The sequence below is a fragment of the Mustela lutreola genome, chromosome 4, assembly GCF_030435805.1.
Source record: "Mustela lutreola isolate mMusLut2 chromosome 4, mMusLut2.pri, whole genome shotgun sequence".
Taxonomy (NCBI): domain Eukaryota; kingdom Metazoa; phylum Chordata; class Mammalia; order Carnivora; family Mustelidae; genus Mustela; species Mustela lutreola.
The window spans coordinates 111,720,704-111,734,173 of NC_081293.1; the positions used below are offsets into that span (position 1 = coordinate 111,720,704).

A 13,470-nucleotide genomic window follows, 5' to 3' on the forward strand; every position below is an offset into this window, starting at 1 on the left:
GGCCCTTTATTCTAAGTCCCGATTCAATGAAACATTTTTGTCAGTCTAGAGCCTGATGTTCTTTCACTGCGTATTAAAATATAATCCTTGGGGCGTCTGGGTGGTTCAGTGGGTTAAGCCTCAGCCTTCAGCTCAGGTCATGATCTCAGGGTCCTGGGATCGAGCCCCGCATTGGGCTCTCTGCTCAGCAGGGAGCCTGCTTCCCCCTCTCTCTGCCTTCTCTCTCTCTGTTAAATAAATAAATATATAAATAAATAAATATAGAAATAAAATCTTTAAATTGTAATCCTTACTTCTAGAAACCTACAAAGCGGCTAGGAATTTGTGAAAAAGGATGTAACGCTATCTTTCTGGACTGTTAACAAGCTTAATCCTTTATGTGTTGGGCAGCTTCTCCTGGACCCGCAATGGGACGCATTTTGACATAGAAAAGGACCCTCTTGTCACCATGAAGCCAGGCTCAGGAACCCTCACGATCAACATCATGAGTGAAGGGAAGGCGGAGACCTACGAAGGGGTCTATCAGTGCACAGCCCGGAATGAGCGCGGAGCAGCAATTTCTAATAATATCGTTGTCCGACCATCCAGTAAGTGGGACTCGTCCACCAAACTGGACCCAATTTTTAAGGTTGGCTCTAAGACTCAATGTCTGTGAGCTGATCTCCATAGTATTACAAGAAGTCAATGCCATTGCCTCCAGTGCTGTCATTTCGTTGTGCCTAAAAATTCTTGCTCCTTTCCACTGTACCCTGAGTGCTGTGCCAACCCTGTCTGTCTTTTATGCAAGTCCAGAATAAAACACTGGGAGTAAGAAAAGCACATCTTCCCCGAATTGATTAAATGATTAATTTCTCATGTATCTCATGTATGAGCGAACTTCCGACAGCCCGATGGAAATAAATTCAGTATGAAATGGATAGTGGGTAATTAACATTTTTGTTTCCCTGGAAATACAGGGACCTTACTACCTGCAGCTCAGTGGTTTTTTTTGCAGAAGTCACTACCCCCGTTCTCTCAACAGCTTATATTTAAAGAGCTTATATTTAAAGAACAGTAGCCATTTGCAGTTCTGGTCCTTTCAAAAACTCATTCTTACCTGTGTTCATTCTTGGGAAAAAATTACAAATTACAAAAAAGTTATTGAAAAAGGTACTCATGACTCTTTCCACTTGATCAAGTAACCACCGATCTTTCCACCTTCTCTAGGCAGATAGGCACATATGTGTGCCAGCCAAGCTCATTCTGAAGTACTATTTTTTAACCTTTTCTGACTTATCTACATATCATCTATATTCTCATATCAATCTTCTGCATAAGTATATGCTTCTTAATATATAATAGTGTATACACTCTAAAGTGTGGGTGTACAATTATTTGTTTAAACAAACTTTTTGACACCTAGTGCTTTTCATTCTTTCATGAAGAACACGTTTGTAGTGAAATTACCTATCTTCTTAACAATGTATTTAATAATCCAGATTTTTTTTAAAAAGACATGGAATTGCTGAGACAGCATTTATACTATTAATGGCAGTGAATGAAAATCATCACTTTTTTTTACCTTTAACCTTGGATTTTAAAATTATTTTCTTGTTTTCTTAATGTACATGAACCCAGAGTTACTCTTCACCCCCAAAGTTTATCTTGTCTTCCTTTCTGTGCTCTTTTTATTGTCCAATGCAGAAATAACTTAGAAGTTATTACTTTATATCATAGGGTCACCGTTGTGGACCAAAGAAAAACTTGAGCCAATAACACTTCGAAATGGCCAGTCTCTAATCCTTCCTTGCAGACCCCCGCTTGGACTACCACCACCTATAATATTCTGGATGGATAATTGTAAGTTTTAAAAATATGAATTTTCTGTCTTCAAGATACTTATGATTACTTCAAGATTCTTATGATTATAAGATCCTATATTACCTCCCATGATTCATAAAATATTTGAAAGATGTTTTAGAGATGCTCAAAAGAAAGAAATGCTCACTGAAATAAATAATGTGTCATGAAATAAGCAACATGATTTTCTTGAGCACCTACTATATACCAGGCACCTAAAGAAACCAGATTTCCTGCTTCCACCGAGCTCATATTCTATGCAGTGAGCCTCCTCAATTCTGATAACCAGCAATTCGTTTCCTATATCCGTGTCTGTCCTCTTCTGTTTGTTTGTTTTAGATTTAGAGGTCGTTAAACCTGTGGTTTCCATTTGCATTTCCTAGCGATGTCCAGCATCTTGTCATCGTTCCACATTTTAGAGGAGGAAACCGAGGCACAGAGAATGAAGTCATCCATTAGGTCATCTCACATCTGTCTACCCCAGCCCTGTCCTTAAGGGAACTGTGTGGTGCTGCCTTTCCTCCCCTCCAGAACCTCCTGTGCTAATAGGTTAGCATGCTCCCTTAGAGGTGACATGGGGTTCTGCTTGGGGACCAAGAAATGAGGGTTGCGGAGGTGAGAAGCCTGTAGAACAGCCATGAGGAGAAGCCCGGAAGGAGTTGGAAGGCAGAGGTCAGCAAAGCTGGCATGGTAGTGCAGAGGTGATCCTAGAGCTGGGGCTGGGGGAAAGCACTGGGGGCGGGGGGAGGTCAAAGCCTGTGGTGTGGAGACCAGGAGCCCCCCAGAGGGACTTAGGGAGAGACCAGCAAAGCAGATGAGAAGGAGCCATCCCTAAGGGAGGAAGAGAGCAGAGACAGAGCCGTGTCGTTGGGGTAAGGTGAAGCCAAGTGTCCAGAAGACAGACCTTTTGATCAGCTGTTTCAAAAGATCAGATAAATTGTGATCTGACCGAAAACCACTATTCAGTTTGACAACATCGGGATCACTGTTGACCTTGACAAGAGTCTTTTAGGTGGAATGGTGGGGATGAATGGAAAATATTTGTAGGCAACACAGTCTATTCTCAGTGACATGATTTCCCCTGAATTCATAGACTATTCACATTTCTAAAGAGAAAATTTAGCTGGAATATTTCATTTCCATTTGTGACTCTTATATGGAAAAATATTCGGAGAAAATATCACAAAGAAATGAAAAATAAATATATAAATGAATCAATGAGCAGACATATTTTCCCTTGAATGCATAACAAGCTTTCGAACAGATTTTGAAAGAATACATAATGAGTCAGATGTAAATGAGAGGTGTATCCAAATGTCACTGCCCAAACGAGGCTGTGTTCGGTCCCTGGTTCTTACTCAGAAACGATGACCTTTTCACTTAGTAAATAGACGAATACATGTGAAGTTTCAGAATCATCTGAGTATGTGACTTTGTTTTCCATGCTGCACTTCCGGGCTATGTCATGAACCTACATTTTAGGCTGTTGGCAAAGCATCTGGACCTTTCAAATGAAATTGCATCTGGAATATGGAAAAAATTTCAGATTTGTATAGCCTTCTTCTCACAGGGTGACATTATCAAGTTCTTCCCTGCCTGTGTACATTTTTTTCCCAAATGTAAGACCAAGAACTCAGGGGGTGAAGTGTTACCACCTCCTTAAAGTCTCATTTCCTTTAACTCGACTTACCAACACCAATCAATAATAAAATACAACACGGGAATCAGAAGAGAATCAGTGAATGCTTATCTTTAACTCTTCATATTCATTAAATAAATGTACATTATTTTCCTGAGTTTATGTATATATATATACATAAACAAAAAAAAACAAAAGAACCCACTATATATATATATATATATATATATATATATATAGTGGGTTCTTTTGTTTTTTTTTGTTTATGGGTTTTTTTGAGAGACAGAGAGAGAGGGGGTAGGAGCAGGGGCGAGGAGGAGGAGCAAATGGAGAGGGAGAGAGAATCCCAAGCAGGTTCCAAACCCAGCATGGAGCCCAAAGTGGGGCTCAAACTCACGACTCTGAGATCAAGAGTTGAGCTGAAATCAAGAGCCGGACGCTTAACTGACTGAGCCACCCGGGCACCCCTCCTGAGTTATTCTTAAAACAACACTTTCCCTAGGCATTCCTGGCTTATAATCATGAATTTACAACCACCAACCACACCCCCATCTTGGCCAAGAACTCAGCTCACGCGGTAACCTGCATTCTTTCAGGCTTTGCCTCCACATTTCTCTGCCCCCCAAGAAGCTGCAGCCTTTCGACCCTAATTAGCATTTTGTGTGATGTTAGATGGAGCACCTTTTGCAGGAGGAGCGCCCTGCTTGACAGACTGGAGAATCCTCCAGAAGACAGAATACCTAGCCCCAAGGCTGCTGGAAAGTGCAGGTTTCCTGGTTCTCTCGCTTCAGAGGCACCGAATGCTCAGTTAGGGCTCCAGGAACTGAGTCAGAAGCTTCAAACAATGCGTGTTAACTCTCCAGGTGCAAATTCCTGCACAGGTCCGTGGCCTCGCCTCCCCAAGTCCTCCGTCCACTTAGAAAGTCTTCCTTCAGCGCCCGAGGCTTGGCAGTCCTTAACTGGACCCGAGGGGAAGTAAACTGTGAGGCATGAACATGAACGTGGAAAGTCAGAGTGCTGACTTTCATTTCATTTAATCACGGAGCCCCTGGCAAGGGCCCCGCGAGGGTTCAAGGCTACAACAGACTGTCTCTATCATCCTGCAACCTAAATTCCCAGTGCAAGGAGACAGGCAATAAAGCACACCCAGGACAAGTAAACATACCTCATATGGTAGAAGGAAAGAAAAGACTCATGGAGGGGCGGGGGGGCTGGAGGCTCGGCTGGGGGGCCTCTGAGGGGCTCATCTGCAACATTCCAACGTCATCACACACTGTTGTGAATGCCGCGCCCCCTCCCCCTGCCCTGTGCTCCCGGATTCCTCAGTGAGGTCAGGGACTCAGGCAGGGAGGGAGTCTGGGATGCCGGGCGCCTCGCGCGGGGCGAGCTCAGGCTTAGATGCTCTCACAGTATCTGGCGTCTGACCGAGCACGTGGAGGCAAGCCAACTTCACATCCTTACAAGCTTTTTAAATGCATTTTCTAAGATACGTGTGTACATGTGTTTAACAGTTAATATTAAATATTAGGAAAAGTCCTGCAAACTCATTTGTAAAACTTTTTTTTTTTTTTTTTTTTTTTTGGTCTACACTTGCTTCATACAATACTTGACTGCATGATTCTAGTCTCCTCTTTGCCCTCACTCCAGAGAAATTGGGCTCTGGCAGGCACATTTGGACTTTTCCTGTGTTCTGCTGTTGTTTCTGCAATAACTTGCTTTTACTCGAAGAGCTTTATAGGGGAAAAAAAATTCCAGGAAAGTTCACCAAACTATGAGTAGTTATTGGGAGAGCTTTGGGATAGAATCATCTGGATATCTCTCTGCCTTTCTCCAGCCTTTCAGAGACTTCCACAAAGTGAGAGGGTTTCTCAGGGTCTGAACGGAGACCTTTACTTCTCCAATGTACTCCCAGAGGACACGCGCGAGGACTATATCTGCTACGCCAGATTTAATCACACTCAAACCATACAGCAGAAGCAACCTATTTCCGTGAAAGTGATTTCAGGTAAGAGCTTGGCCTCCTGACTCTCTCTTTCAATGATGTTTCCAAGTGTGCCTAAAATATATTAACTAGTAAACACCACTGACGTTGAACTACACGGGTTCATTGATCAGGAAAGTGCCCGTGACTAGCTACTGACGTGTTACCAGATAAAAGCACATGTAACCCAGATACTGTATTGTATATTCTTTGCTGATATCACCGTTGCTATTTCTACAATAACTTTCGGAGTCTCCTTGGTCCCTGGAGCATCTGCGTGTGTATTCTGCCCCAGCGTGCCTGGACTTAGCAGTCAGTCCCACAGCTTCAGTTCCGTGTCCCTGTATTACTGGCTGGGGTGGCTGAGGGACGTTATCAATCAGTGAGTCATGAACGATGTAAAAACCTGTGTTTCCTTGGTAGGGATGGCACCTGGTCAGCATGGCTGTATACATTTACTTTTGTTGCCCGAGACTTTTTTGTAGTACCTGCTCCCCTGCTTTTTGCATTCTTCATCATATTCTGTTTATTTCAGTGGATGAACTGAATGACACCATAGCTGCTAATTTGAATGACTCTGAGTTTTATAGTGGTGAGTTCTGGTGACTGCAACTGGTACTCCTCTCTCTCATCGTAGAATCAGTTCACTAACTCCACCTCCATAGCTATTAAACCCAGTTTCTCCATGAGAGTCCTAGTTCCGTGTTTAATACCACTAGAACAAATGTGTGTTTTCTACGAAACTTAGCTACACGCTTATGTCATGTCACTAAAACATGCTGCACGTTGTATGTATAATAATAAAAATTATTATCACTGTTTTCATGTGAAGCACCATTTTCCATGATCTGGGGGTGGGGAGCTTTCATGTAAGTTTAGAATTATATTTTTCATTTTTTTGTCTTGTTCACAAACTTTTCTCATTAACCAAAAAAGGGGGCATTAGCCTGCTAGAATACTAACTCGTCAGTCTTAGTAATCGTTAGCAACTAACATCAAGTGGATTTTGATAGTAAATCATCACATTTCCCATCTGTTCTCACATGACATTATCAGTGTCATATAATTAGCAATAGCATTTCTTGTAGTTTTGATCAAAACCAAATCACTCTCTTCAATGGAAATAACCTTTTTAAATATAGAGCATTTAACTTCAGTCTTATTAAAAAAAAAAAAAAAAAAAGAAGAATTCGATTTCCTTAAGGGAAATGTGACTGTCAGGTCTAGAGTCTGTTAGTGAAAATTGTGGTTTCTAGTATGGGGGTTCTCTTAATGATCTCTAAGGCAGAATATTTGCGGTATTACTTTTTTACCCTTGAGATATAAAGTAAAAAAGACATTAAGATGCCATCAATGATCAAAGTAGGCAAACCACAACTTCTGCCTTGTTATTTTATTTTAATATATCCTGAAAATGATGGGTCTCAAAACCATTGCCAAAGTGATTTCAGGGAGGTAAGGTTTCTTCCACAATTTCTAAAGTCTTAAGAAAATCCTCATTTCTCTCAAGTAAACCTTCCCTGGTATCCAGGTTTTTTTCCTTCTTCTTCTAAGGAATGAGAACAATTCATATATTACCTTTTCACTCACTTTTGGTGAGCATCAACAAGATAATGCATTTAAAGGTTGAAAACTGTAAAGGGCAGTAGAACCTTAAGATGGTATATTCCTACTTCACAGTTTTCTGAGAGGCCATTAGAAGATAAGGCCACATTTAAATGAGGTTTCCATGAAACCGAAGATGGCCTTTGTGGGCTTCCTGAGATATCCGACTTGAGGCCTCTTTATTTTTTCATTGAGGAAACCAAGTTCCTTCATTTCTTTACTATTCATTATTCTTAATGTATGGCACACAATTTGCCAGACTTGCTAGTTTTGTTTTCCATAAACCTTGCAGTTTGGGGGTCTTGATACTTAGACATCCATTACAGATTTATGTTCATGATTAGTCAGTGAAATGGGCTATGATGTTGTCCCTAGTGTAAACCAAACTACCCCTTCCATAGTCCCAGCTTCCAGAAAAATCTAACATCTTCCGCAATATAGTTAATTTTCTCTTTGACCCGAGCACTAATTGTAAGGGATGGATAGTTTGATAATGTGACTTTCCTCTCTATGTCTACATTTTGAAAATTTGCCAACGCACCAAAAATTCATAAAAACCTAACCCATATTAAGGGAATGTACAAGAGTGAAATAGTCCTTCATGTTAATGGTTACGTAACCAACATCGTTTCTGTTCCCAGCTCAGTGAGCAATGTTTATTAGGCAGAGAGTGTGGATGTGCAGTTTAATTTCAGTGTTTAGTAGTTTTGAAAAGGATTCGATTTTTAGGCAGTGAACCGTGTTTTGAGAAATACATATGCATAACTTTTAATCCATATGATTTTATTGTTTGCAGCAAAATCAAATAGAGAGAGGCCACCAACCTTTTTAACTCCAGAAGGCAATGCCAGTCACAAGGAAGAATTAAGAGGGAATGTCCTTTCACTGGAATGCATTGCAGAGGGACTGTGAGTTCCCACTTCCTGTCTTTTTTTAAAAATATTTTATTTAATTATTAATTAATTAATTAATTTGAGATGCAGGGAGCAGCAGAAGAGAGCATGAGCCTATGGGCAGGGGAGGGGAGGGGTAGGTGGGGGAGGGGAGAGGGAGAAGCAGACTCCTTGCTGAGCAGGGAGGCCAACCTGGGGACTTGATCCCAATCTCAGGACCCCCAGGACCCCGTGCCTGAAGGCAGACCCAGGCACCCCTGCGCTTTCTGTCTTAGTGTGCATTTCTTTTTGTTTGTTTTGTTTGTTTGTCTTTGCAGGTTCTGTAGCATTTCTTACAAAAACCTAGTGGGTCCATAGAAAGGCATTGATGTCACAGCAACAGTCATTGTCTTATACTAATTCCAACAAGCATTAAGAAAAATTTGATAATTGTTTTCAAAAATAAGCCATGTGTATCTCATATTATTGAAATATTCTCTTAATATAATAGCTTTCTTTTTGAAATAAGTATCAAGAATCCCCTTGTGGTTGCTATGGTTACAATTAGGGTGTCTTATTTCACTACTGTTATGTAACAAACAACCTCAAAACTTAGCGGGTTAAAAACAATAGCTATTTATTGTTAATCATTCGCCCCAGGTCGCAGGGCAGTTGCTGTAACAGGCTAGAGCGGGACGTTTTAGAGTGAGCCTACTCATGCCTCTGCTGGGAAGCTCCACTCTGGGTTCATGGTTCTGGGGGGCTTCTCGACAGCTCTTGGCCTTGAGTGACTCCTGTCCCTCTAGCCGTCTAGCCCCAGCTTATTCTCCGAACAACAAAAGTACATGCATCGCCTCCTAGGCCTCTTACGGTCTAGCCTCAGAACGAACACCCTGTCCCTTCCACTCCTTCCTCTAGGCAGGTCACAAGCCTGGCTTCTTTGCAGATGACTCATCTGTGCGTAGCTCAGATACAAGGACAACCGTTATGTTAGGTGCCCGTCAGAAGCAAGTTTCTACATCTTCCCCTCTTAGCCCTGGCACCGAGCAAGTACTATTGATGTGGGCACATTTGCTGGAAACATTGCATGGAATCTCAGAAACATTGTTATGATCCCATGTTCTGAGCTGCACTGTCCTTGACCTGGCAATGCAACAGTTTCGAGTTCCTTCCCAGAATTGACTTCTAGGAATGGCTTTACTGCAGGAGACACGTGGAGGCCTCTGCTGGTCCCGTCAGGAAATCACAGCACACACTACTCCGTTCAAGTAACTGAAACTAGCGAAGTTCCCCTTTAAAGATATATTAAGTATATATCTTTCCCATTAGAATTAAAAGCAAACCCCCAACCCCTTGCAATTTTCATACATCATGGTGTTAGAAAGTGGTTTAATCTACTAACCTCCAACCTTTGGGGAGCAGAGTTACCCATTCTCACAATTTTATGATTCCCCTTCCCCTGAAGGGTCTCTTATGTAAAAATTAAAATATGGTTGGTATTTGGAAATTGCATTAAACTTCCAAAAGAATTTTTTAAAACCACAGGATGGTGTAAAAATAAAATTGAGGAGTCTATCATTTACAGACCTGTAGCTGTAAGACTCACAGAATCGTAATATTTCTAATTCTTAATAACTACTCAGTGGAGAAGTATGCAGGCTTCCAGAACAATCCATGGCTTATTTTGACCTCATGCTTCTATCCCCATGATCCACTCACCTTCAGATCATGTGAGGTGCAGACTATCTGACTAAAAAGAAACACCGGAATATGGTATCAGATACCACATTGGTCTCATATCTTCCATTTTTGAAAATGATTTTACATTTTCTACCTCTTTTTATATTCCCAACAGGTTTCATTTTAGAAGGTATTTCATCAAAGAAATATGTTCAATTATTTCTATTCAGCTACACAAACCAGAAGCAATTCGATAATCAACCAATTAACCCCGTTTGAATTTCTAAGGACAAATATTGTGATCTTCCTGAGGTTCTTAGGCCATATATATATATATTTTTTTTTTTTTTGGTCTTTGTCTTCCCAACATACAACTCAATGCTTGGTCCAGAATTCAGTGCTTAGTAAATATTTGTGTCCAGTGAAGTTTTATTTTACTCTCATGAATATCTTCTAAAGTCACTAGATCAAAATTCTTCCATTTGTTAGGGAAATGTGTGCAAAAGTTCATGGGCACAAATTCGTATATCAGCATTTTCTCTGCATTTTTAATTCTAGCTGATTTAAAAGATAAACTCAATATCATTAATTTCATAGTAAGCCTTTTGATTGACATATTCGTTTATGTAAAATTTTCTAGGTGTGCCTCACTGATCAGAACTTTGAAGACAATAATGAGGTCCCTTTAGCAAAGTCACCTAGGCTAGCCTGCTCATTGTGTCAGGGAAGTCCAAGGTCACGGTGTGCCATGTATTAACATGGCACTGCCTTTGTGATGGTGCTGGCTGACAGACTTCAATACAGGGATCTGAGCATTATTTATAAAAGTGTGAGGCTAGTTACAATGTCTTTCTGTTCCTCAGGATCTTTAGACAAAGAAGTTGTTACCAACTTGCAGAAGATTCACCCTCAAAAGCAGCAAGGTGAACTTCTTTTTTTAATAATATCATTTATTTATCTTATCAGGCCTACCCCAATTATTTACTGGATAAAAGAAGATGGAACCCTGCCCATCAACCGGACATTTTATAAGAACTTCAAGAAAACTCTGCAAATCATTCAGGTTTCAGAAGCTGACTCTGGAAATTACCAGTGTATAGCCAAAAACCCACTGGGAGCTATCTATCATACCATTTCTGTCACAGTTAAAGGTATACAGTTGTTTCAAATGCATGGCTCTTGCTCTCACGAGAAGTTGTAAATCTTCAATTAAATATGCCTTTGATTTAAACTTCAATTAATAACAAATGTAAATTTGTATCAACAGTCCTGACCCCTTGGATCTTTTCTCATTGCTCTTTAGAACGCATCTAAATCAGGTCAAAAATTCTCTCCCTCAAACCTTCCTCATAGAATTCCAATGAATAATTGTAAGAAAAAGGAGGGAAACTGGAAATCACCATGAGCATCCCACAGTTATAACTCCTGCAGGCAAGAGCCAGTGAGGAAAGATAGATGAAGGTTTAAGGAGAAACAGAGGATCCACTTAGCCTCAAAGTACTTCTCATACACACATACACAGCCCCCAAAATTAATTATGGAAGCAGGTTTAACATATTTTCACAAAGTCTTCACCTTTTCTCTGGGAAGGAGAGGGAGCTGAATTTCCTTACCCTTGGGTGTGGGCTGGACTGGGTGACTCACTTCTAGGGAATAGACTATGGAAAGCAGGTAAATAGCAACTTTACAGAGAAACCTGGCGGATATCACCTTACCATATGTTCAAGGTTAGCATAAGCAGTCGTAAGTCATGTTGGTATCGTGTATCCCCCAGCATGATGCAGTAAGAGGGATCCATCACCCAAAACCTCAGTGTAATCATGAGAAGACACCAGACAAACCCAAGTTGAACGACAGTCTATGAAATAACAGATAAGTACTCTTTAAAAGTGTCAAGGTCATGAAAGATAGGAAAGACCAAGAAACTGTCAGATTGGAGGAAACAAGTAAGGAGACAAGACAAGTAAAGACAATGTGGTAGCCAGGAGATGGTCCTGGGACAGAAAGAAGGCATGGGTAGAAAAAGATGTAGTTTAGCTAATCATATTGTACCACTGTTAATTTCTTGTGTTGATAACTGTACCATGGTTATGTAAGGGAACATTGGAGAGAGCTGGCTGAGGGCCTCATGGGAATTCTCCATACTGACTCCACAACTTCTCAAAAATGCGAAGTTTCTTAACTTCCTTCCCAGTTTTATAATTATGTGTATTCTACAGGGCTCAGAATTTAAATTCATGTTCCTTAGCCTATGTGTACTGTAAGTCGCTCTATAACCTTAGTCAAATCTGTTACCTTTTTAACGTCTAATTAATTTAATGTAAAATGAGATGGTCTTTATATCAAAAGGCTCTAGAAACAGTCTTTTGAAAGTCTGAAGTGTTCTTTGAGGCATCACTTACAATACTATTTACTTTTTTAAAAATGAGGCTAACACATGTTTTGCTAAATATTTATTTTGATATTAAAACAGTTCAGTATACTAAATTTGCTAGAATGCTTGTATGATTCAAATGTTTGTGGGGGTTTTTCTCTTCCTTTCTTTCATAAAGCGGCTCCGTACTGGATCATGGCACCTCAAAACCTTGTGCTGTCCCCAGGAGAGGACGGGAGGCTGATCTGTAGAGCTAATGGCAACCCCAAGCCCAGAATTAGCTGGTTATCGAATGGAGTCCCAATAGAAAGTAAGTTGTCTTGACAGGCTCTGTGGTTGCAACCTATTTTCCAAGCATAGCTGCGTCTCAACAGGGAACAAATGGAATAAAATCACTGGTGGTGAGGAAGGAAGCCATGTGTGAGCTAAAAAGAGGCACCGAATTACCTTCGAATGTTTATTTTATTACCTCTCAATATTCCTGATGATAGAATAGTTTGTGTCCTTAAATGTGATGGTGTGTGTTGACTAGGACTTGGTGATATTTCCGGTCTTTTTACATGGATCCTAGGAAAAATGACAGGGTCAGAAAGAAACATTCCTGGAGAGTTCAGATCTTCTCCGTTCCAAATGTCAAGTGTTTTGTGGAAATGTCACAGGAGTCGGAGGAGACATGTTGGGGAGGCTAGGTATAGAGCCAGTGGCTGTGACGGGAATAAGAGACACGGCTGTGGTCATTTAAAGAGTTTTCATTCCTAAGCACAGTCCAGATGTCCCCAAGCTCTCTGGTCTTCAGAGGTCACCATCCCTTTTTTTTTTTTTTAAGATTTTATTTATTTATTTGACAGAGAAATAGAAAGCACAAGTAGGCAGAATGGCAGGCAGAGGGAGAGGGAGAAGCAGGCTCCCCACTAAGCAGAAAGCCCGATGCAGGGCTCTATCGGAGGACCCTGGGATCATGACCTGAGCCAAAGGCAGATGCTTAACTAACTGAGCCACCCTGCTGCCCTCACCATCCCATTTAATATCCACAGAAGAAGGTAGCCTCTGACCATGATTGTATTGCAGGACCCTTGGTCTTTGATTAGTTTTCCCTCCCCAGGTACGCCAAGCTCACCTTGAGCAGTACTGACCCAGGCCCAGCTGCTGTGGGCCACCTCTTCGGCCGCCTTCTCTGGACCACTCACGGCTCTCTCTCTCCCAGCCAGCTTCTCCAGCCTGCCACCACGCTGCCCAGAACAGCCCCCGAGGTGTGGCCACAGGCCCGTCCATTAATCTTCTAAATCACAGCAAAGCCCAGCTTTACAAAACCTGTTTAAGGCTTGAGGACAGTGGAAGGCTTAAGGATTATGGCAAAGCAAAACAAACTTAAAACCAGATAGTGCCCCTCCCTGCTTTCAGATTCCTAAGAAAGAGAACCCACCAGCTCTCTTTCCCCCACCTCACCCCCCACCTGCTGCTGCCTGCAGGAGACTCTGCC

General features: G+C 41.3%; 1 protein-coding gene across 21 annotated transcripts in view; it reads left to right on the top strand.

The window, feature by feature from the left end:
* NRCAM (neuronal cell adhesion molecule) overlaps positions 1-13,470 on the top strand; it is a 267,419-nt gene that overhangs the window by 202,334 nt on the left and 51,615 nt on the right. For 16 of the 21 annotated variants that reach the window (XM_059170771.1, XM_059170769.1, XM_059170785.1 and 13 more), the window contains 7 exons: positions 391-587; positions 1,717-1,839; positions 5,313-5,483; positions 5,995-6,051; positions 7,861-7,972; positions 10,583-10,767; positions 12,169-12,300. In XM_059170771.1, the coding sequence (XP_059026754.1) occupies positions 391-587; positions 1,717-1,839; positions 5,313-5,483; positions 5,995-6,051; positions 7,861-7,972; positions 10,583-10,767; positions 12,169-12,300 (977 nt within the window). The remainder of the gene's footprint in view (positions 1-390; positions 588-1,716; positions 1,840-5,312; positions 5,484-5,994; positions 6,052-7,860; positions 7,973-10,582; positions 10,768-12,168; positions 12,301-13,470) is intronic. The other 5 variants (XM_059170782.1, XM_059170788.1, XM_059170784.1 and 2 more) reach the window with 1 other exon arrangement.